The 18582-nt window shown below is 42.8% G+C and overlaps 1 protein-coding gene across 2 annotated transcripts in view; it reads right to left on the bottom strand.

Moving 5' to 3' along the window:
• The window catches only part of MCF2L2 (MCF.2 cell line derived transforming sequence-like 2), a 352924-nt gene that overhangs the window by 71282 nt on the left and 263060 nt on the right, over positions 1-18582 (bottom strand). For both annotated transcript variants that reach the window (XM_072618349.1, XM_072618350.1), the window contains exons 19-21: positions 3705-3797; positions 1510-1602; positions 186-311 (exon numbers count right to left, since the gene is read on the bottom strand). In XM_072618349.1, coding sequence (XP_072474450.1) covers positions 186-311; positions 1510-1602; positions 3705-3797 — 312 coding nt within the window. The remainder of the gene's footprint in view (positions 1-185; positions 312-1509; positions 1603-3704; positions 3798-18582) is intronic.

Genomic DNA, 18582 nt, shown 5'->3' with positions numbered 1-18582 from the left:
GTCAAGAAGCTGAGCTGTGCTCTTGGTTTTATAATGTTCCTCCTCCAGAAAAAATGAATTTCTTTGTAATTACTTGTTTCCTTCTTGCCTTCACTTCCATCTACCCCTGGACCCCATCCTCCTCCTTTCTGACTCGCCTTCTGCATGAAATGATCACTCTCCCATTTCCTGAAGTTCATACCTACCTCATAGCCAGTGATTGCGATCTGATGCATGGAGTCATTAACGGATTTGATGATATCCAGGACGGTGGCCAGCGCTTCTTCCAGTTCTGCTGTGTCTTCTGAATTCTTGCTACACTTTAACATTTCCTGTGGAGTCAAAACATCATATGAGAGGTCAAAAGGCCCAAGATCATCCCAATCTATTGTGAAAATGACCCCTGGATCCTGGACAAGACACTGACAAAGAAAATCTTGTTCCTGTTTTCCTTGCCCTGGCAATAGCTTAATGCAGATAGGATCCTACAGTCATGGATTTGGAGCCAGAAGGGACTTTAAGAGGGGAACTGGCCCAATTCCCCTCATTTTATAGATGGTCCCAAGAAGCTGAGTGATATTTCCACAGTTATGTAAAAAATAAAAGGCACGGCCAGAGCTCACAGGCCGTGGGTAACCTTGGTTTCAGAAACACAGAGCAGCAGACCAGTGCATGAAGGAGCTCAAGCGTTTCCATTGCACAATAAGTCACAAATTCTTACCCTCTTAAGAATAAGACCCTCCAGTTCTTAAGGGAGTACTGACCTTGCTGTTACTTCACCAAGGAAACTTATAAGGAAAAAGATACACAGGCAGGCTGTGCCCAGTTATGATTTATTCTGCACCCTCCTGCACCTACCTTTTTTCCACAGAGAGTGTGACAAAGAAAACCCAGGCCTCCTGACTCTAGATTTGGCATCTTGAGTCCCTTTACCATGAGTTCAGATTCTAACTCTGACACGTAGTGTCTTGGTAACTTTGGGAACACAATTACTTTGAGCTTCAGACAATCTCTAAGACTTATCTGCTAAGTCATAGGCTGATCTGTGTTGATGGACAGAGTTCTCACATGATGAGTTTCCTGTGTAAAGGAGCATGGATCCTTGGTCTTTGCATACAGGGTATCCCAACAGTCTCAGTGTATTTTTGAAGAACTTCAAATGATGTCCAGTTTTAACTATATCTAGTTATAAGCTGTTTAAAACTTTACTAAGACTTGTGGGACATCTGTATATTTCCACTGTAATATCTCCTGAGCTAAAATTCATTCAGTAATTATTTAGCAAAATATTGTCATTTCTGGGGCATTTTGATGTTTTATGGAAATAATGGGATAGAAATCTATAAAATGAGAGGGTTGGACTAGTTAGATGATCTCTAGGGCCTCTTCTAGTTCTAAGTTCCATAATCCTATGAATGTTTGACATCAGGACTGCCCCAGGAAAATTCCTGACATGTGGCGACAATATCCATCTGTTGTCCACTAGTTTCATTTTTTTGAAATACAAAGTGGTAGCCTCATTTCCTTTACCTTTAAAAGCAGCTGGTACTTTGTGATTCTTTGAACTGGCTTTAAGAGGTATGCATCCAGGGAGAGTTTGTGGTCCAATTTGCGCTGACATTCCTTTAAAAAAGAAAAGGAAAGAAAGAGAGAGAAAGGAGAGTCATTTAGACAAGCACGGATAGAAAAGGCCCTTGGCTACTATATTGGAGTTGCTGGGTTTATCGGTTTGCATTGAATCATCTCATTCTCCAGGGTTTGTAGGAAAAGAGGTGTGGGGAAGGGGGGAAAATAGGAAATAAGGTACAAGTGGGATGATTGCTTCCATTGGAAAACTGAGGAGGGGGGAGATTTGTCCATAGACACAGGCTTTTGATGAGCAAATCTTCAAGCAGGCAAGAGAATTTTAAGTTCTTCTGAAAAGAGCAGAGGCCTGATCCTGGTGAGAAGAATTTACACCCTTCTCATGTGTGCTAGGGTCTAGTGAGAACTGCAGAGTTGAAAGTGTGTCCTTTCCCATGCTCAGATGAGCTTTCAAGATACCTCCTATTACGAAGGCAATGCTGACTGATTTTGTTCCATAGCTATATTCTGACCCACCCACCCCCAGCTAAAGGTTCTTTCCATAGAGACTGAAAGGAAGGCTGAAGAAATGACTATGAGCCCAAAGTCTGATTTATTTTCATCTCGATTTTCATTAAGACTTTATATCCTTTATCCAAAATACACTGTACTCTTCTAACTAAGTCATATTAGCCCTGGGACCAAATTTCTCTGAGCAGATGATAAATTCTGGGGTTCTTTACATGGTGGTGGTGGTGGTGGTGGTGATGATGATAATGAGTAACATTATGGAGTAACAGATAGACAACTGACTGAAACCAGTAAGACTTGACTTAAAAGTCCCACCTTTGATAAATACTGGTTGTGTGACCTGGGCAAGTCACTTAAATTTTCAGTGGATCAAAGTCAGGTTTATTTTTCATCTCTACTATCAAGATATTATTATCATCATCCATTACCTCTACTTTATATGTTGTCTGAAAAAAATAGACTAGATACTTTTAGTCAAATATGTCACTTGACCTTAGGATCAAACTCCTGTGGGTAGATGAAAAGATCTGGGTCTCTTTAAATAGTGATAATGATGATGATGAAGATGATAAAAATAATAACAATATTGGCAGTGTGAAGATAGAGAGCTGATCTCAGAAACAGGAAGATCTGGGTGATGCCCACTGGCTCCAGGATCCTGGGGAAGTCACTTAAATTCAGTATTCTAGGAAACTCCATAAATCGATGTAAGTTGCAGAGACAGTGCTGATCTCTGTTGGTAGAAGGAATCTCCTTGCTAGGGTTTCCTTATACCAATCAAGACATAGGTTTGGGCCAAATAAACAAATGACATTCCTGTATTTTTTTAAAAATAAATTTATATAGTATTTTGCCAATCTTTCTTTCTTTCCTTCTTTTTCTTTCCTTCTTTCTTTTTCTTTATTTTTTCTTCTTTCTTTCTTATTTCTCTCTTCCTTCCTTTCTTTCTATCATCTATGTTTATCAATCTGTCTCTCCATTCTATCTGTTCTATCTACCTATCTCTATTTATCTACCTGTTCTTTCTGTCTGTCTGTCTATCTATCTATCTATCTATCTATCTATCTATCTATCTATCTATCTATCTATCTATCTATCTATCTATCTATCTATCTAATCTACCTACCTACCTACCTACCTACCTACCTATCTATCTATCTATCTATCTATCTACCTACTTACCTACCTACCTACCTACCTGTCTGTCTGTCTGTCTGTCTGTCTGTCTGTCTATCTATCTGTTCTGTCTGTCTATCTATCTATCTATCTATCTATCTATCTATCTATCTATCTATCTATCTATCTATCTATCTATCTATCTATCTACTATGTCCACCATCTCTCTGTGTCTCTGTCTCTCTCTTTCTTTCACTCTCTCTCATTTCACTTAAATCTTACAACAGCCTTGGGAGGTACATGGCATAGATATTACTACTCTCCTCTGTAAAGTGAGATAGAGTAAAGTGAAATAGACTTCTGTGAATACCTTTGCCCAGAAAACAGAACTAGTAAGTATTGAGAGGCCCACTTCAAACCCGGGAAGACCCTTGAGTCCAGACTTGAGCCTTTGTACTCTAGGAAGAATGGTGGTTGCTGTCTTAAGGCTCTCAGTGATTTGTATTGAGGTCTACCTGAAAGAAGATGCTGTCTCCACACTGTCTCCACAGTGTTTCAGACCGCGGCTTATTTTGACAGTATTTTTCATACACTTGAAGATCTTCTTTCTGAAAAGGAGGAAAAATATAAAACAATAAAAACAATTGAGTGAATGTGTTTCAGAAAATAGCTGTTTGGAAAGTCAGAATCAATCAACAAACATTTATTAATCACTTACTGTGTGCCACATGTTATTCTAGGCACTAGGGAGACAAAGTTCAAAAAAATAATGAAACAATTCTTGCTCTCCAGGACCATATGTTCTAAGCCACTGATGTCAAACTCAACTACAAAGGGGGCCACCCAATCAGGTAAAAGGATCTCTGCAGATTCATGTTGACTTAGAAAACTTCATATTAACATTATCAATGTTTTATTGTCTTTTTTTTTATTTGGTTAAATATTTCCCAATTATATTTTAATCCGGTTTGGGGCCTCAGGCTGCATAGGCCTGGAGGCCCTGTCTTTGACAACTCTGGTCTAAGCAATGTTGTTAGTGCCAAGCTAATCATTCTTATCTTTCTGTCTGGAAAAATGGGGAAAAAATATGAAAACCACTGAACTTTCAAAATCTTTGCACATTCTGGACTTTTTCATGCCAAAGAAACCCCTTCCCCTCATCCTTTCCCAGTATGTGAGTTCTGGCCAGTAAATTCATCCTTTGTGGCTGGGGCTCATGGTTCTCCAGTTGTTAACCATGACTTTCTTTTCTCCACACCTGGTACTATCCACCCACAAACTGTTACTTTGCCTTTCCTAACTCAACCACAAGCAAAAAGCAATTTCCTCATTCCTCCTCCTTCTTCCTCCTCTCTGTCTCTCTCTTATCTCTGTCAGTTTCTCTCTGTCTCTCCTTTCTGAATCATTCCCAAGACAAGTGGTCTTTCAGTATTTGATTAGAGACATCCGATGGTGGAGAACCCATTACTTTCCAGGGGAGTCGGTTTCACTTTTGGTGAGTTCTAAGTGTGAGGAAGTTTTGAATATGCTAGAGTTGGGAATCTGCCTTCTTGTATCCTAGATGTTCTGCTGGATCTGTCCTGGGACCAAGCAAAACCAGCCTAATCTCTGTCCCACACAAGTCCTTCAAACATGCTTCAGCAGAAAGAGGCTCACTGCTGGGGTCAGAAGTTGTTGTTGTTCAGTCATGTCTGACTTTTCATGACTCCATTTGGGGTTTTCTTGGCAAAGATACTAGAGTGGTTTGCTGCTTCCTTTTCCAGCTCATTTTACAGATGAGGAAACTGAGACAAAAAAGTTAAGTGAGTTGTCCAGGATCACACTACTACTAAGTGTCTGCAGCTGGATTTGAACTCACGAGGACCAGTCTTCCTGACTCCAGGCCAGGAGCTCTATCCACTTTGCCACCTAACTACCTTGGAGTCAGAGGACCTGGGTTCAACTTCCATCTCTGGTCTTCACTACCTGTAGATCTTAGCCATACATTTCAGTTTCCTTATCTGTAAAGGGAAGGAGGTTGACCTAGATGGCATCTGAGTTACTGGTCACCCAATGAAATTCAGGGTCTCTGACAGCCCTTGTGGTGTCCCAACAGGCCATACCCTGGCCCTTCCAACTCTACACCCAGGATCCTCTGCCTCCCTCCCTCCTCCAGTCTTCTCTTTTCCAGGTTAATCAGCCACTATTCTGCCAACTACTCTTCCTGTCTCTCCAGTCCCAAAATGACTGCTGACCTTGCTCTTTCTTAAACCTCTGCAGAGGGCACAATGCCATAGAGAAGGCCAGAACTCTAAGGGTCACCATTACAGGGTCAGAGGTTTGAAGCTTGAAAGGACCTTAGACATCAATAACTTCATCTGCCTCATTTAACAATGAAAGAAATGGGGGCATACAGCAGGTAAGAGATTTGCTGAGGGCCTCATAGCTAATAAATGTCTGAGGCAGGATTTGAACTCAGGTCCTCCTGACTCCAGGCCCACTGATCTATCCACTGAGCAACCTAGCTGCTCCTGTGTGTCACAAATTCTGTGCCTTGGAACTTTGGATCTGCAGAGGGAAAAAAGGATAAGACAGACTGCTTCTTGAATCTCTATTTCAGGAATCAGCAACCCAATCACAAAGGTTAGTGTAGCCAACTGAGGCCCCCCTGGTTTTCTGATCACCTCCAGTCCTCCTGTCACATTTGGAGGTAGCTATTTTAACTGAGTTTCATGATGGCCCTGGAGCTCAGATGGAGATTCTTTAGGGGGCCAGTGCATCGAGGGATAAGAGACATCTAGGTGACATAATCTATATGTGTGTGTGTGTGTGTGTATAATGTACATATATGTATATGTGTGTGTGTGTGTGTGTGTGTGTGTGTATATATATATATATATATATATATATATATATATATATAGAGAGAGAGAGAGAGAGAGAGAGAGAGAGAGAGAGAGAGAGAGAGAGAGAGAGAGAGCGAGCTGGATTTGGAGTCAGGAAAATCCCAGCTCAAATCCAACGTTAGACACTTAAGTGACCCTGGGCAAGTTACTTGACCTCTCTGGAAATCTTGGAAACCCAACTCTCCAAAAGGACCCACAGACAGAGAAATCCTGCCTGGCCCTGTGCCCACCGATCCTCCCTCCCACTTTCATCTTCTTCACAGTTCAACCGAAAGCTAAAAAGTGATTTGAAGACAACAGAATAATGAAAGTGAACAGAGCTGTTTGGAGGCAGGAAACACAGTGGTTTGGCCTCCCCGGGTTTTCCTCAGAAGCATTAACTAATGCCAGAAGTGTTTCTGGCCTCAGATGGTAATAATTGTTCTCCTGCTGCCTCCGGCTGCATGACCTGCTCTCTCTAACCATCACCAGTTCTCTCATTTTTAAAGTGAGGGCGTTGAATGAGACGATCTTTGAGGTGCCTTTTGGTCTTTAAATTCTAGGCTCTTAAACATGGCACCCAATGGGGCATCAGAAATAGGCAGATGGTAACATGGAGAATTCTTAGATCTCTAACCACCATACTTCGTGTCACAATTCCTCAGTATTCCCTCTTCCTACCTAGAGAAGGGGCCACAAATTCTCTAATGTTACACAGGGAAAGAAAAAACCGTGCATTTTGTAACATCAACAACATCTGGGCCTGAAGTGGGCCCCTAGGTGGTACAGATAGAGTGCTGACTCATCTTCCTGAGTTCAAATCTGGCCTCAGACACTTACTAGCTGTGTGATCCTGGGTTACTTTCTTCATCTACCAAATCAGTTGAAGAAAATGGCAAACCCTTCCAGTATCTCTGCCCAGAAAACCCCAAATAAGGGTCATAAAGAGTTGGACACAACTGAACAACAAAAGGGCCTGCATCATGTCCATGGTTATGGTGTAAAAGGAGACATGGTCCAGGTACCAATGACATAAGCTTGGCCTCCTCCTCCTCTTAATATTTGCGTGTGTTCTCCCATTGCTTAGACTGCTGATTTACCATTTGCACGTCTGTATCTTTTCTGTAGACTGTTTTTTTCATGTTCCTACAGCTTGATGTGCCCTTCCAGCACTCAGAATGCTATTCCCAGAAGCCTTTTGTTTCCTGCACTTTGTCCTTCCCAGGAGGTTGGAAGCCTTTACTTTGTTGACAGGGTTGGGGAGAGGACAGAATGAGGGAGTGGCCAGGTTGTCTTTGCCCAGGGTGGGAAACCTTCAGCCTTCTATCCTTAAGTGCAGTCTTTTGACTAAATCCATATTTTGCAGAACAAACCTAGAAGGCCCCACGTGGCCCTGCTGTCTTTGCCCATCGTTGTCTGTCTTTTCACCCATAGTAGAAGCTCCAGTGTTCCCCTTGAAATGGGGACTCAAGAGATGTCATTCAGACTTGCCGACTTGAACAAGGAGTCAGAGCTCCCCACAACAACTGTGCTTTAGGTAGAGCTGGGCCTCTCAGAGTCAGGGAGATTGAAGTCCAAATGCTACCTCAGATACTTATTAGCAGTGTGACCATGGGCAAGCCAAGTAACCTTCCTCAGTCTCAGTTTCCTCAGGTGTAAAATGGCCTCAACAGCCTCTAACATCCCCTTTGGTTCTAAATCTATGATCCTAAGTGTCTCACATCTGGAAAGTGGGACATGTTTCCTGAAAGACAGGTTTATAAAGCATGGCAATGGTCACTATAATGCCTGGCACAAGGCAGGCATTTCATAAATGCTTGATGGATTGAACGAAATTGATGCTATCTTGTCAACTAGCACCTAAGATGTATCTGAGGTTGTGTGAGCATGGAAGTCCTGGCTTCTTGGGCTGTTTGCTGCTTCGGCACGTCAGAGAATGGCAGCATGTGAGCTGGCCCAGGGCTAGCAGGCCACCTACTCCTCCCTGTACCTGGCTAGGCCGAGAACGCGTTCCAGTGTTACCCCAGTGGTGCTGTGGATAGAGGAAAATCTCCTCTGAGCTCAGATCCTGGTTCTGGAGCAAACCTCTTTCTGACTGGGCCTCAGTGACTGAACCTCCTGTTTCTGGCTCCAGTCATGACAGATGGTTTGCCTAAAGATGCACAATGGAGAGGAATCCAGGCCCAGCCTAGGCAGCCATTCTCTTCCTGGTCAGCTCCACTTTCTTGTTCTGGGAATTGCTGCTGCTGGTGTTTTTAAGGTTGGGTCTTCTCACCTCGCTTAGGCTAGACGTGCCATGGGCACTCATGGGCCCAATTCCAAAACTGATCAGCGCAGAAGCTGTGCACTGCTCTCTTTATGACCTGGCCCAGTTCTCCTCTGCTCAGGTAAACTAAGGCCCAGGTAGGTGGTGAAGGGGCTTGCTCAGAAAATGAATCGCAAGGTCAGGCCATAAAAAACATACTGGGAGAGATCTCAGAAGTCATCTAATTGGATCCCCCACATTTTGCAGATGAGGAAACTGAGGCCAAGAGCAAGGAAAGGAATTGCTCAATTCACCAACCAGCTAACATGCATTTATTAAGTATTTACTTTGCGCCCAACACTGTACTAGGCACTAGGAGTACTGAGACAAAAATGAAACAGTCCCTTCAAATGACCCCAGAGAGGCGTAGTCTCCTGTCTCCTGAACATGTTCCAATTTACTTGTCCCTGCTTGGTTTGACCATTATGAAGTGAAGCAGGGTGGCTAGGCATCTAGTCCTAGACTAGATAGCGTTGGGCTTGGAGTCAGGAAGACCTGCGTTCAAATCCTACTGAGACACTAGGTATGTGACCCTGGGCAAGTCACTGAACCTCTGTTTGCCTCAGTTCCCTCACCTGTGGAATGAGGATAATGAGAACACCCACTTAGCAGGGTCATTTTGAGGAGAATGAGACAACATGAAGTTTTTAAGTGCTTTACATATATAAAAGTTTAGAGCTTTACATAATTGCTACTGTAATTCCGTCTCTGACCCAATGACCTCTCTTGTTCTGGACATCAGCTTTTCACTACGGTCCCCTGAGCGGGCACTGGCATTTTTAGGAACTTTATCAGACTGCTGACTCAGACTGAATTTATAGTCAATTAAAAGCCACAGGTTTTATCAGGTGCACTCTCTGTCAGGGGAAAAAACTAAGGCCATTGGGAAAGAAGGATGGGGCAAAGCCAGGTCTGCACAAGATCCAAGCCTCCAGGTACATCTCGGTTGGAGTTCTTGATTCAGAGAGTTTCTCTTGTTTTTTAGGCTGAGTTACAGGGGACAGAAGCAGAGAGAGGTTCTGGGAGGACAGCACTCTACAGTGGGAGGGGCCCAAGGATAATTTCTGCTCTTCTCCTTACTACCTGTGTGACACTGGACAAGTTACTTTAACTCTCAGTTTGTTTCCATGTCTATAAAAATGAGGGAGTTTATTAGACTCTAGACTTGGACTCACAGGACCTGAGTTCCAATCCCAGCTGTACCATTTACTATGTGTGCAACCTTGGGCAGGTCACCTCAAGCCTCACTGTCCTCATCTCCCCAGAAGGGACCGCCATTTTGTCCAGCTCCAGTGGAGGTCCCTTCCAATTCTAAATTTCATAAACAAATACCCTTGCCTCTTTTTTCAAACGCCATTTTTATTTTCCTACTCCACGCATTCCAAGAAAAGAATTTTTCCTTCCATGATTCCTCCTCTTTAAACTTTTGTTCTTCTTTTTCTCCCTCTCCTCTAGTTCCACTTTCTTTTTTTGTCTCTCTAAGCCCCATCTAAGCCCCATCACCATCGAGATCCAACACTGTCAGATACAAAGAATCTTTCTTAAGGGCTCTCATCTGGCAAAAAGGAAAGACCCCTTTGGTCAATCATGTCCTTTCAGATTCTTCTCCCTGCCTAGACCATAAGCTCTTTGAGCTCAGGGATCAAAAGTTATTACTTTTCACAGGCCTCAGTGCTTCTGTTTGACATGTAGTGGAAAATATGATGCCATCATGGATTTGGGCTAGAAGGACTATTGGAAAGTATCAGTTCCAACCTACTCATTTCGCAGATAAGAAAACTGGGGCCCAGAGAAGCAATTTGTCCAGTGTGACGTAGGTAATAAGTCAAGAGTCATGACTTGTACCCCATTCCACCAATGCCTGTCAGATAAATGAATAAAGAATGCCAACCCAAGGTAGACCGTGACGACTGAGGCCATCAGACTTGACAGGGCTTTCTGCCTATACATCTCTATAGGTGGACTTCTTTGATCTAAATACTTTTTAAAAAGATATTTTTCAACTTAGGAATTCTAGTTTTAATAGATTTAAAAAACTGTTTGTTGCCTACTCATAACAGGTAAGGCAGTAAATATAATAGATGTATACTACTCATGATGCCTCCTTAGCTAATAGGTAATAACTCTTCATTTCAGAGATCCCAAAAATGCAAATGTGCTTTCAGAAACAAGATAAATGTAGTTTCTAATTAATTTAATGGTTAAAAAAAATTGTGCCAGATCAAGACCTATTTTTATATCCTTCTCTTAACACCATAAATCATATCAGATTGGAGAAGAATTTAAAAAGGTTGAACATTTTTGGAGAAAATAACTCTCACCCTTGTAGGGTGTTTTGGACTCACAGGACTCACAATAATGCCTTGCCCACATTTTCTGATTTTGAGTATTGTTTTTTTAATGCCCAGAATTGTACTGCCATTTGATAACAAGGGGACTTGTGTAAGAAGACACTGCAGTAAAGACATACGCCATCAGTGAGGGAGATGGAGTATTTTCAGTACTCTGAAGTCTGATTCTTTTGGTGACTAACTGAATCTTAAAGGACAAAATAATTGATCACGGGTGTTCTCTGATGATAACTTTTGAATGGTTTTTTAAAAATCCCCATTTCAGTCACTTTCTTTGCCTAATGCCAACTTTCTTCCCAGAATGGGTAGACCAATTCACAGCTCCAAAAAAAGGGCATCAGCCCCTCACCCTAACATAGACTAGTCCTATATTTTGTCTCCTTTGTCACTTTGTTGGGTATGAGGTAATATCTCCAAGTGGTTTTGATTTCTGTTTCCCTTCGCTATCTGCCTTTCTACTGTGTCCTCTGAACTGCTGGGCCCCATCATCTGGACCACTGCTGGACCCCAAACATTCCCCTAGGTCTCCTGGTCTGCCCCATCACTGAACTCTTAGGACTCTTCTGCCTCTTTTGCCACTGAACTCCTTGAAATGAGTTCTCTCCCCTAATTAGAGTATGAACTTTCTTGACTTTTTTCTTTGTATCCCCAAGGCATAGCATTCTATAGTAGATAGTAAAACACTTAATATATGCTTTTTCATTCATTTGTTATTATTAGTGATTTGGAGCATTTTTTCCCCATATAGTTGTTAATGATTTACAATCTTTTTTTTGGAGAGGAGTTCTTTCATATCCTTTGACCACTTATCATTTTGGGAATGACTTTTGGTGAGACAGATTTCTATAACAGACCCTTATCAAAGACATTTGACAAGGCAAAGATTGAAACAGGTTTTCAACTTGGGTCTTTCTGTCTCCAGGTAGAGGCTCTCTCTAATCTGCTACTAAGATGGGGGAAGGGGTGAGGGAGTTGGCCTAATTGTGTCGTCTGGTCCCACCATCCCCCTCTCAGAAGAGGTTTGGTGAAAGGACTCAGCATTCTGTCTGTCATGAAAGGCAGGTTTAGGAGGATAACTGGTTAAGACCGGCTTATATAGATACCTCTGGAGGAGACCACTGAGACCAGCCCTCTTATTTTACAAATAAGGAAGTGGATCCTGGAAGAAGTAAAGTCACTTGCCCAAGGTCACACACGTACAAAATGGTGGAGCCTGGATATCCTCTGACTCTAGAAACAGGGCCTTTCCAATTGTCTGCCAGTGTCTTATTGGCAAAAGGGCCAAAAGTCTCTTCAGGAGTGATTCACCCTACTTGGGGAATCAAAAAACAATTTCTTGGTCCAGTTATAAAATCTATGGGACACGTCTTTAATTCCTTCTCATTGCTCAAATGAAGTGACACACATAAGTGCCATACAAACCTCTAAGGGCTGTATAAATGTTAGATTGACAGTTTCTTGGGGGCAGGGCCTGCCTTTTGCCTCTTTTTGTATCTTGCGCTTACACAGAGCCTGGCACATGGTAAATGTTTATTGATTGATATTGATTGAGAGCTATCACCATCATTATATAAGGAAAACTAACCAAAGAAGAAGGAAGACATACAGAAGAAGCTGCCATGGTTCAGAGAGCAGAGTTTCACAGGAAACCTTGGGGGGGGGAGGCCTAGAGAACCCCACTTTTCTTCCTCTATTTCTGCCCACCTAGCTATCCTGTCCATCTCACTGCCCCATCCAGGATAGGGCCAGGACCAGGTCCTCCTGTCTGGGACTCAGTTTCCTCATCTGCAAAACAAGAGGTTAGACTAGTTCAGAGGTATCACATGTAGCCTGCAAGACTCCTAAGCATGGCATGAAGCAGATTAAATGTAACTGGGAAATGCTTAACAAAATAAAAAAAATAATAATACAATTCAACATAGAAAATGTTGATTTGTAGTCTTCTAAGTCAATATATGGTTGCAAGGATCCATTTCAATTTGAATCTGAGGACACTAGACTAGATGACACCTGATGTGCCTTCTAGCCCCAGATCTTAGCATCCTGTGATGTTCCTTCTGCCATTGGCTGGGTAGACTGACTCACTGATGGCATTTTGGAGTCCAAAGAGCCTTGAAGGGCTAAAACTGGGCCCCATAAAAATAAGATGAAATATGTCATGGGGGCAAATCATAAGTCTCATACTTAGGTTAAAGAAAGTGATTCCATATGTGCCAGATGGACAAACATGAGGTTGGGAAGTAGCCCATCTGAAAAAAGATCTGGGGGGTGTTAGTGGATTGTCAGCTCAGGATGAGCCACCGGTACAATATGGAAGCTGCAGAAAGTTCATATGAACTCAGGCTGAGGAAAGAGAGGCCCAGGGCCCAGGACTAGGTAGGGGCTAGTCTGACTTGCCCGGTGACACAGCCTCTGGAGTATCATGTTCAGTTCTGGGAACTGTATTTGCTTTAGGAAGGATATGGACCATGTGGAACATGCCCAGAGAAAGGTGATCAAGATGGAGGAAAAATCATCAAGAGATCATTCATCCAAGGACTGGTTAAAGCAATGGGACCAAGATCATCAGAGCTGCCCCCCAAAGAGAAGGTAGACTAAGGGGGCATCAGGCTGCCCAGGAGGTGAGAAGGGGAAGCCACCGCAGAGGCTGCCCAGGACTTCACTCCAAATAGTGAGAGCTGCCTGGACCCCTTGCCCTTCTCACAGTAGGTGGAGTCCTTCACCCTCAGTTGCTGCTTTTGCCCAAGGTCAAGGAGAAGGAGATGAAGGAATGAGGCATGAGACTGGCAGCCCTTGTCCTTAGAAAGGTAGGGCAGCTTTTGTATTTTATTGTTAAACTTAACAAATAAACCAGCCCATGCTAAATGACATCCCAAGCCATCCATAGTTTTTTCATTATCCTCTTTATGTATCAACTCCTCTTCTTTCTATCTTCCATCTGTATGCATATATAATATAGGCAGTTCTGGCCAGTATGTGTGTGTGTTTGTGTGTATACGTGTGTCACACACACGTGTGTACACATGGTACATGTTTATGTGTATATATTTATATGTGTGTATATGTATATGTGTTACATGTATACACACGCATATATGTGTACGCATACACACATATATTCATGTATGTTTATTTATGTGCATGCATATGTGTGCTATATGTGTGCATAGGTATATACTAGGAACCACAGTTCTCCAGCCTCTACCAGAGTCTGCTTTATGTCCTTTCCATTTTTCAAAGGTCTATGGCAAACATTTAGGGATGATTCGCAGCCCTCCTTTCTCATCACAATCCTCTCCTCTCTTCCCCCTTTATCTCAGGAGCGGCCATCAGCCCCACTCTACTACAAAGAGATTTTGGTTTGCCTGTTTGTTTTGAAGCCGAAGTTGGCTAGGTGGGGCAGGTCTGGCCTACTCAGATGCTAATGGACTTTATGGGAAATGACCAGTTTCAGGAAACCAACCCCCACCAGGCTAGAAGTTCCCAGTCGGGACCACCCCCAATATTTAGGCAGAAGTGTGGCTTTCTGCTCTAATTTAAATTTGAATCTTTCCCTAGATAATCCCTGGTCTTTTTATTTTCTTTTAGTTGAAGCAAAAATCCAGGCTACAGGAAGTGTTTGGATAAAGAAAGGAGCAGAGAATGTTCGCTCAGGTCCGCCCATGGTCAGGCCCAGGGACAGGAAGCCGTGAGCAGAGCAGTTTCTCGGAAAGCCCCTCAGTGCCTGATGAGCTATGTGAGACGTTAACTTGGTTCCCTGGAAAGATGCCTGGAGAGACCGATGGTTCTCTTTAATCTCCTTCTCTGCCCTGAATTTTCCTTTTTCCTCTAGTGTGTGGCTCCAGTGGTTCCGATCCTTGTAGGATCAGCTCTGGAGGGCCCCATCATTTCATTTCAGTCATAGACCAGGTGTGTCCTTTTAAAAACTCTTAGGTGTGACTCAGGTCTCTCTTCTGCCTCAAGAAAATGTTCTCAGGGCTGGGAGGGAATGCCTGTCCCTCCCTACAAATTCCAGGATGCCAGTCAGTTTCCCTATTATACTAAAGAGTGGCAGCCCCCAGAACTGGGCACAAGACTCTCAGGGTGGCCAGATCTGTCCAGAAGAGGATCACTTGCTCCCTTGTTTTGGATATTACATGTCTTTCAATTCCTCCTGAAATTCACCTCAAACTGATCTGTCAGCAGCAGTTTGTGGAATTTTCTACCTATTATCTTCTGAAAATCAACTAAAACAAGTTTGTCTTCAGGTCTCTAACATCTCCGATTTTCCATGGTTCATCTGTGTTTCCTGACTGTGATTGGTGATCTTATCTTTCAGCTATTTCAATACACTTGGGTGTAATTTGTTCAGGTCAAAGACATTTGATCTTTTTTAGCATGTCCATGTGCTCTCTGGCTACCCTCATCCATCATTGGCTTCTCTTCCTTTTGCATCATTTTTGGTCTACCCTTTCCAGCCTGAAGATCATTCTCCTTGATAGAAAAGAAAATCAAAATAGGAGATAAGTAGTGCCATTTTCTGACTGTCAAGGTCCACCATCAGCCTCTGACCAGCAGGGTCCCAGAAGTTCTGGCAGAGAAATGCCCAGGTGAAGAGAGAAGGGCTCACTCTTAAGATTTTGGAGAAAACTCAGCCTTTGTTGTTCTTGTTACTTCATCAAGCTCAGAGAAAAATAGGGACATACTCAGCATGGCCAACACAAACACAGATGGCACAGGAAAGCTTCCTGGGCATCAAAGCTGTCCAGAATGACCTTGCTCTGCCTCACAGATGTCTCATAGGGATCTGCCTCATTCTCCCTTCTAACAACACAGTCTAAAGCACAAAGGTCAGGTACTGGGCTAACTCAGCATTTATCAGCTGGGACTGGCCCTCAAAGGAGGAGAGAGAGACTGGTGTCCTCATTGGCACCATTAGCAGCAGCTGCTCCCTTTTGTCTCCACAGAGCAACTACCCAATCTTCTGGGCAGGGTAATAGTGTCCAAGTCAATGAGCTGGTACTAGCCTTGTTTTTATTCTTACCTAAAAAAAACAAAACAAAACAAAACCCTAGAGAACCCTGAATCTTAGGGTTAGGGAAGGGAGACCTTAGAAATTGTCAGCCCTGGCATCTGCCCCAGGCATGAAACTATTTACATAGTCCCTAACATTCTTCTGAAGGTCTTAGGCCACCTGTCTCCTGTGCCTTGGACTTCCCCAAAGCCAGCCCTCTTCCAAACTTCTTTGTTTCTGTTGAGAATACCACCATTCCTTCAGTCTCCTAGGTTTGTATCCTGGGCTCACTTTCCCTCATCCCACACAGCCAATCAGTGACTAGATACTGTCTTTTCTGCCTCCACAAAACCTTTAATAATTCTTTCCATTTGAGTAGCTGCTGCCCTAGCATAGGCCATGATCACTTGTTGCCTGAATTACTGCAACAGCCTTTTAATTGGACTCCTTGCTTCCAGAAACCTGACCAGTCCTCAGGGCAGCTTCCTCTAACTTCTAAGATCAGACACAAAGTCCTCTGTTGGTCATTTAAAGTCCTTCACAACTGATCCAACCATTCTGGAGAGCATTTTGGAACTACGCCCAAAGGGCAACCAAACTATGCATACCCTTTGGTCCAGTAATACCAGAACTATGGTCTGTATCCCAAAGAGATCATAAAGAAAGGAAAAGGAACTGAATGTGCAAAAATATTCCTTTTCTGGTGGCAAAGAATTGGAAATTGAGGAGATGCACATCAACTGGGGAATGTTTGAACAAGTTGGGGTGGATGAATGTAAGTAATACTATTGTGCAATAAGAAATGATGAGCAAACAGATTTCAGAAAAACCTGGAAAGATTGGTATGAACTGATGCAAAATGAAATGAGTAGAACCAGGAAAACACTGTACACAGTTTCAGCAACACTGCACGAGGATCAGCTATGAATGACTTAGTTCTTCTCAGTAACACAATGATCCAAGTACAAAGGACTCATGAAGGAAAATGCTTTCCACATCCATATAAAAAGTTGATGGACTTGAGTGCAGATTGAAGCATATTTTTTTCACTTTATTCTTTTTTGCATTTTTTTTTCCTTTTGATCTGTTTCTTCTTTCACAAGTGTGACTCCATGGGGAAATATGTTTTACATGATAGCACATATATGACCTATATCAAACTGCCTACCACTTTTGGAAGAGGGGAGAGCAGAGAGAAAGAAAACTTTGGAATTAAAAATCTTGTAAAAATGAATGCAAAAAATTGTCTTGATATATAATTGGGAAAAAAAATGAAGTACTATTTTTAAAAAGGGAAAAAATGAACCAAACAACACAAAAAGTCCTCACAACCTTGTCCCTTCCTACCTTTCCAGTCGCTTTCCTTCCCTCTATGAACTTTCTATGGTCCATTAACAGTGGCATACTTGCCTTATACATTTTTTTCCCCTGCAAACATTCTTCAGTCTAGCCAACCTAGTCCTCTTATCTTCCTCACAAGTGACTTAAAGAAAGGGGTGGGGGAGGTGAGAGAAGAGAGAGAGAATGGGAGGAAGAGAGAGGGAGAGAGGGAGAGAGAGAGAGAGAGAGAGAGAGAGAGAGAGAGAGAGAGAGAGAGAGAGAGAGAGAGAGAGAGAGAGAGAGTGAGAGAGAGAGAGAGAGAGAGAGAGAGAGAGAGAGAGAGAGAGAGAGAGAGAGAGAAGGAGAGAGAAGGAGAGACAGATTTTCCTGGGATTCCTGGGTAAGAGTTGTGAATGGTTCAGTAGATAAGTCACATTTCTTCCTTTCTTTCATCTCCCTGGGGTATGTGTCCTGCATTAGGATCACTGGATCAAGGTTTGATGAATAGTTGAATGACTTTTCTGGAATAATTCCAAATTGTTTTCCAGAACCTATGGGCTAACTCACTGCTATGCCAATAATTCCTGGAAGAAGTTAGAAGAAAGAGTTACTAGTTCCATTCTGGGCACTACAATTTTGGATGGATGTTGTTGGAGAACATCCAAAGGAAGACAGACAATGAGGATGAGCCAGGACCTGGAGTCTCTGTCATGCGAGGGGGTAGGGAGGATGCTCAGCCAAGTCTTAGAGAAGACTTTGGGGAGGAGGACTCCATAGTTGTTGCGTTCTGGCATTAAGGGGTTGTCATGAAAGATAGGTGAGATTTGTTCTGCTTGGTCCCAGAGGGCAGGACCAGGAACAATGGATGGAAGTTGCTCAGAGACCAATTTAGGCTTGAGGTCATGGAAAAACTTTTTATGCCTTAGAGTTGGAGTGGGTGGTGTGGTGAGGAGGCAGGTCACCAGAGGTCTTCAAGCAGAATGACTATTTGTCCCCTAGGTTGTGGGGAGATTCCTTTTAGGGCTGCTAATGTCCCTTCCCACTCTCTAATTCTGTGATTCCCAAGAAATGGGATTAAAGAGAAAGTCTGAAGAAGAGACAGCAGATAAGTCTGTGCCAAAGGCACATGCAAGATCCACATGTATACATATGTACATATATATATATATATATATATATATATATATATATATATATATATATATATATATATATATATATATATATATATATATGTAGGTTATCCCCCTAGGGGAAAGATAGAAGGTGGTGAGCTGGGGTCAGGGTTAAAGGTGAGTGAACTGAAAGGTCAGACCTTTTCCTTGCTGGCTGCCAGGTGGCTTTCTGGCCCAGAGAAGATCAACTGTTGTCCAGGATGGAGGTGGATTTAAGACAAATGCAAGGCTACCCAGAGAGGCTGGTGAAAAAGGGTGCAAGTGTATACTAGAGCCACCAAAGTCAGGCATTCATGACTGAAGGACTATTTGTATGTTAAAAACAAAAACAAGACACTCCTAAATCCACAAAATCTGTCTCTCAGCAAAGGGAGTGGCTTCCATT

This window comes from Notamacropus eugenii, chromosome 6 (assembly GCF_028372415.1).
Source record: "Notamacropus eugenii isolate mMacEug1 chromosome 6, mMacEug1.pri_v2, whole genome shotgun sequence".
Taxonomy (NCBI): domain Eukaryota; kingdom Metazoa; phylum Chordata; class Mammalia; order Diprotodontia; family Macropodidae; genus Notamacropus; species Notamacropus eugenii.
The sequence above is the reverse complement of the archived record's forward strand: the minus strand, read 5'-3'. Positions and strand labels throughout refer to the sequence as shown.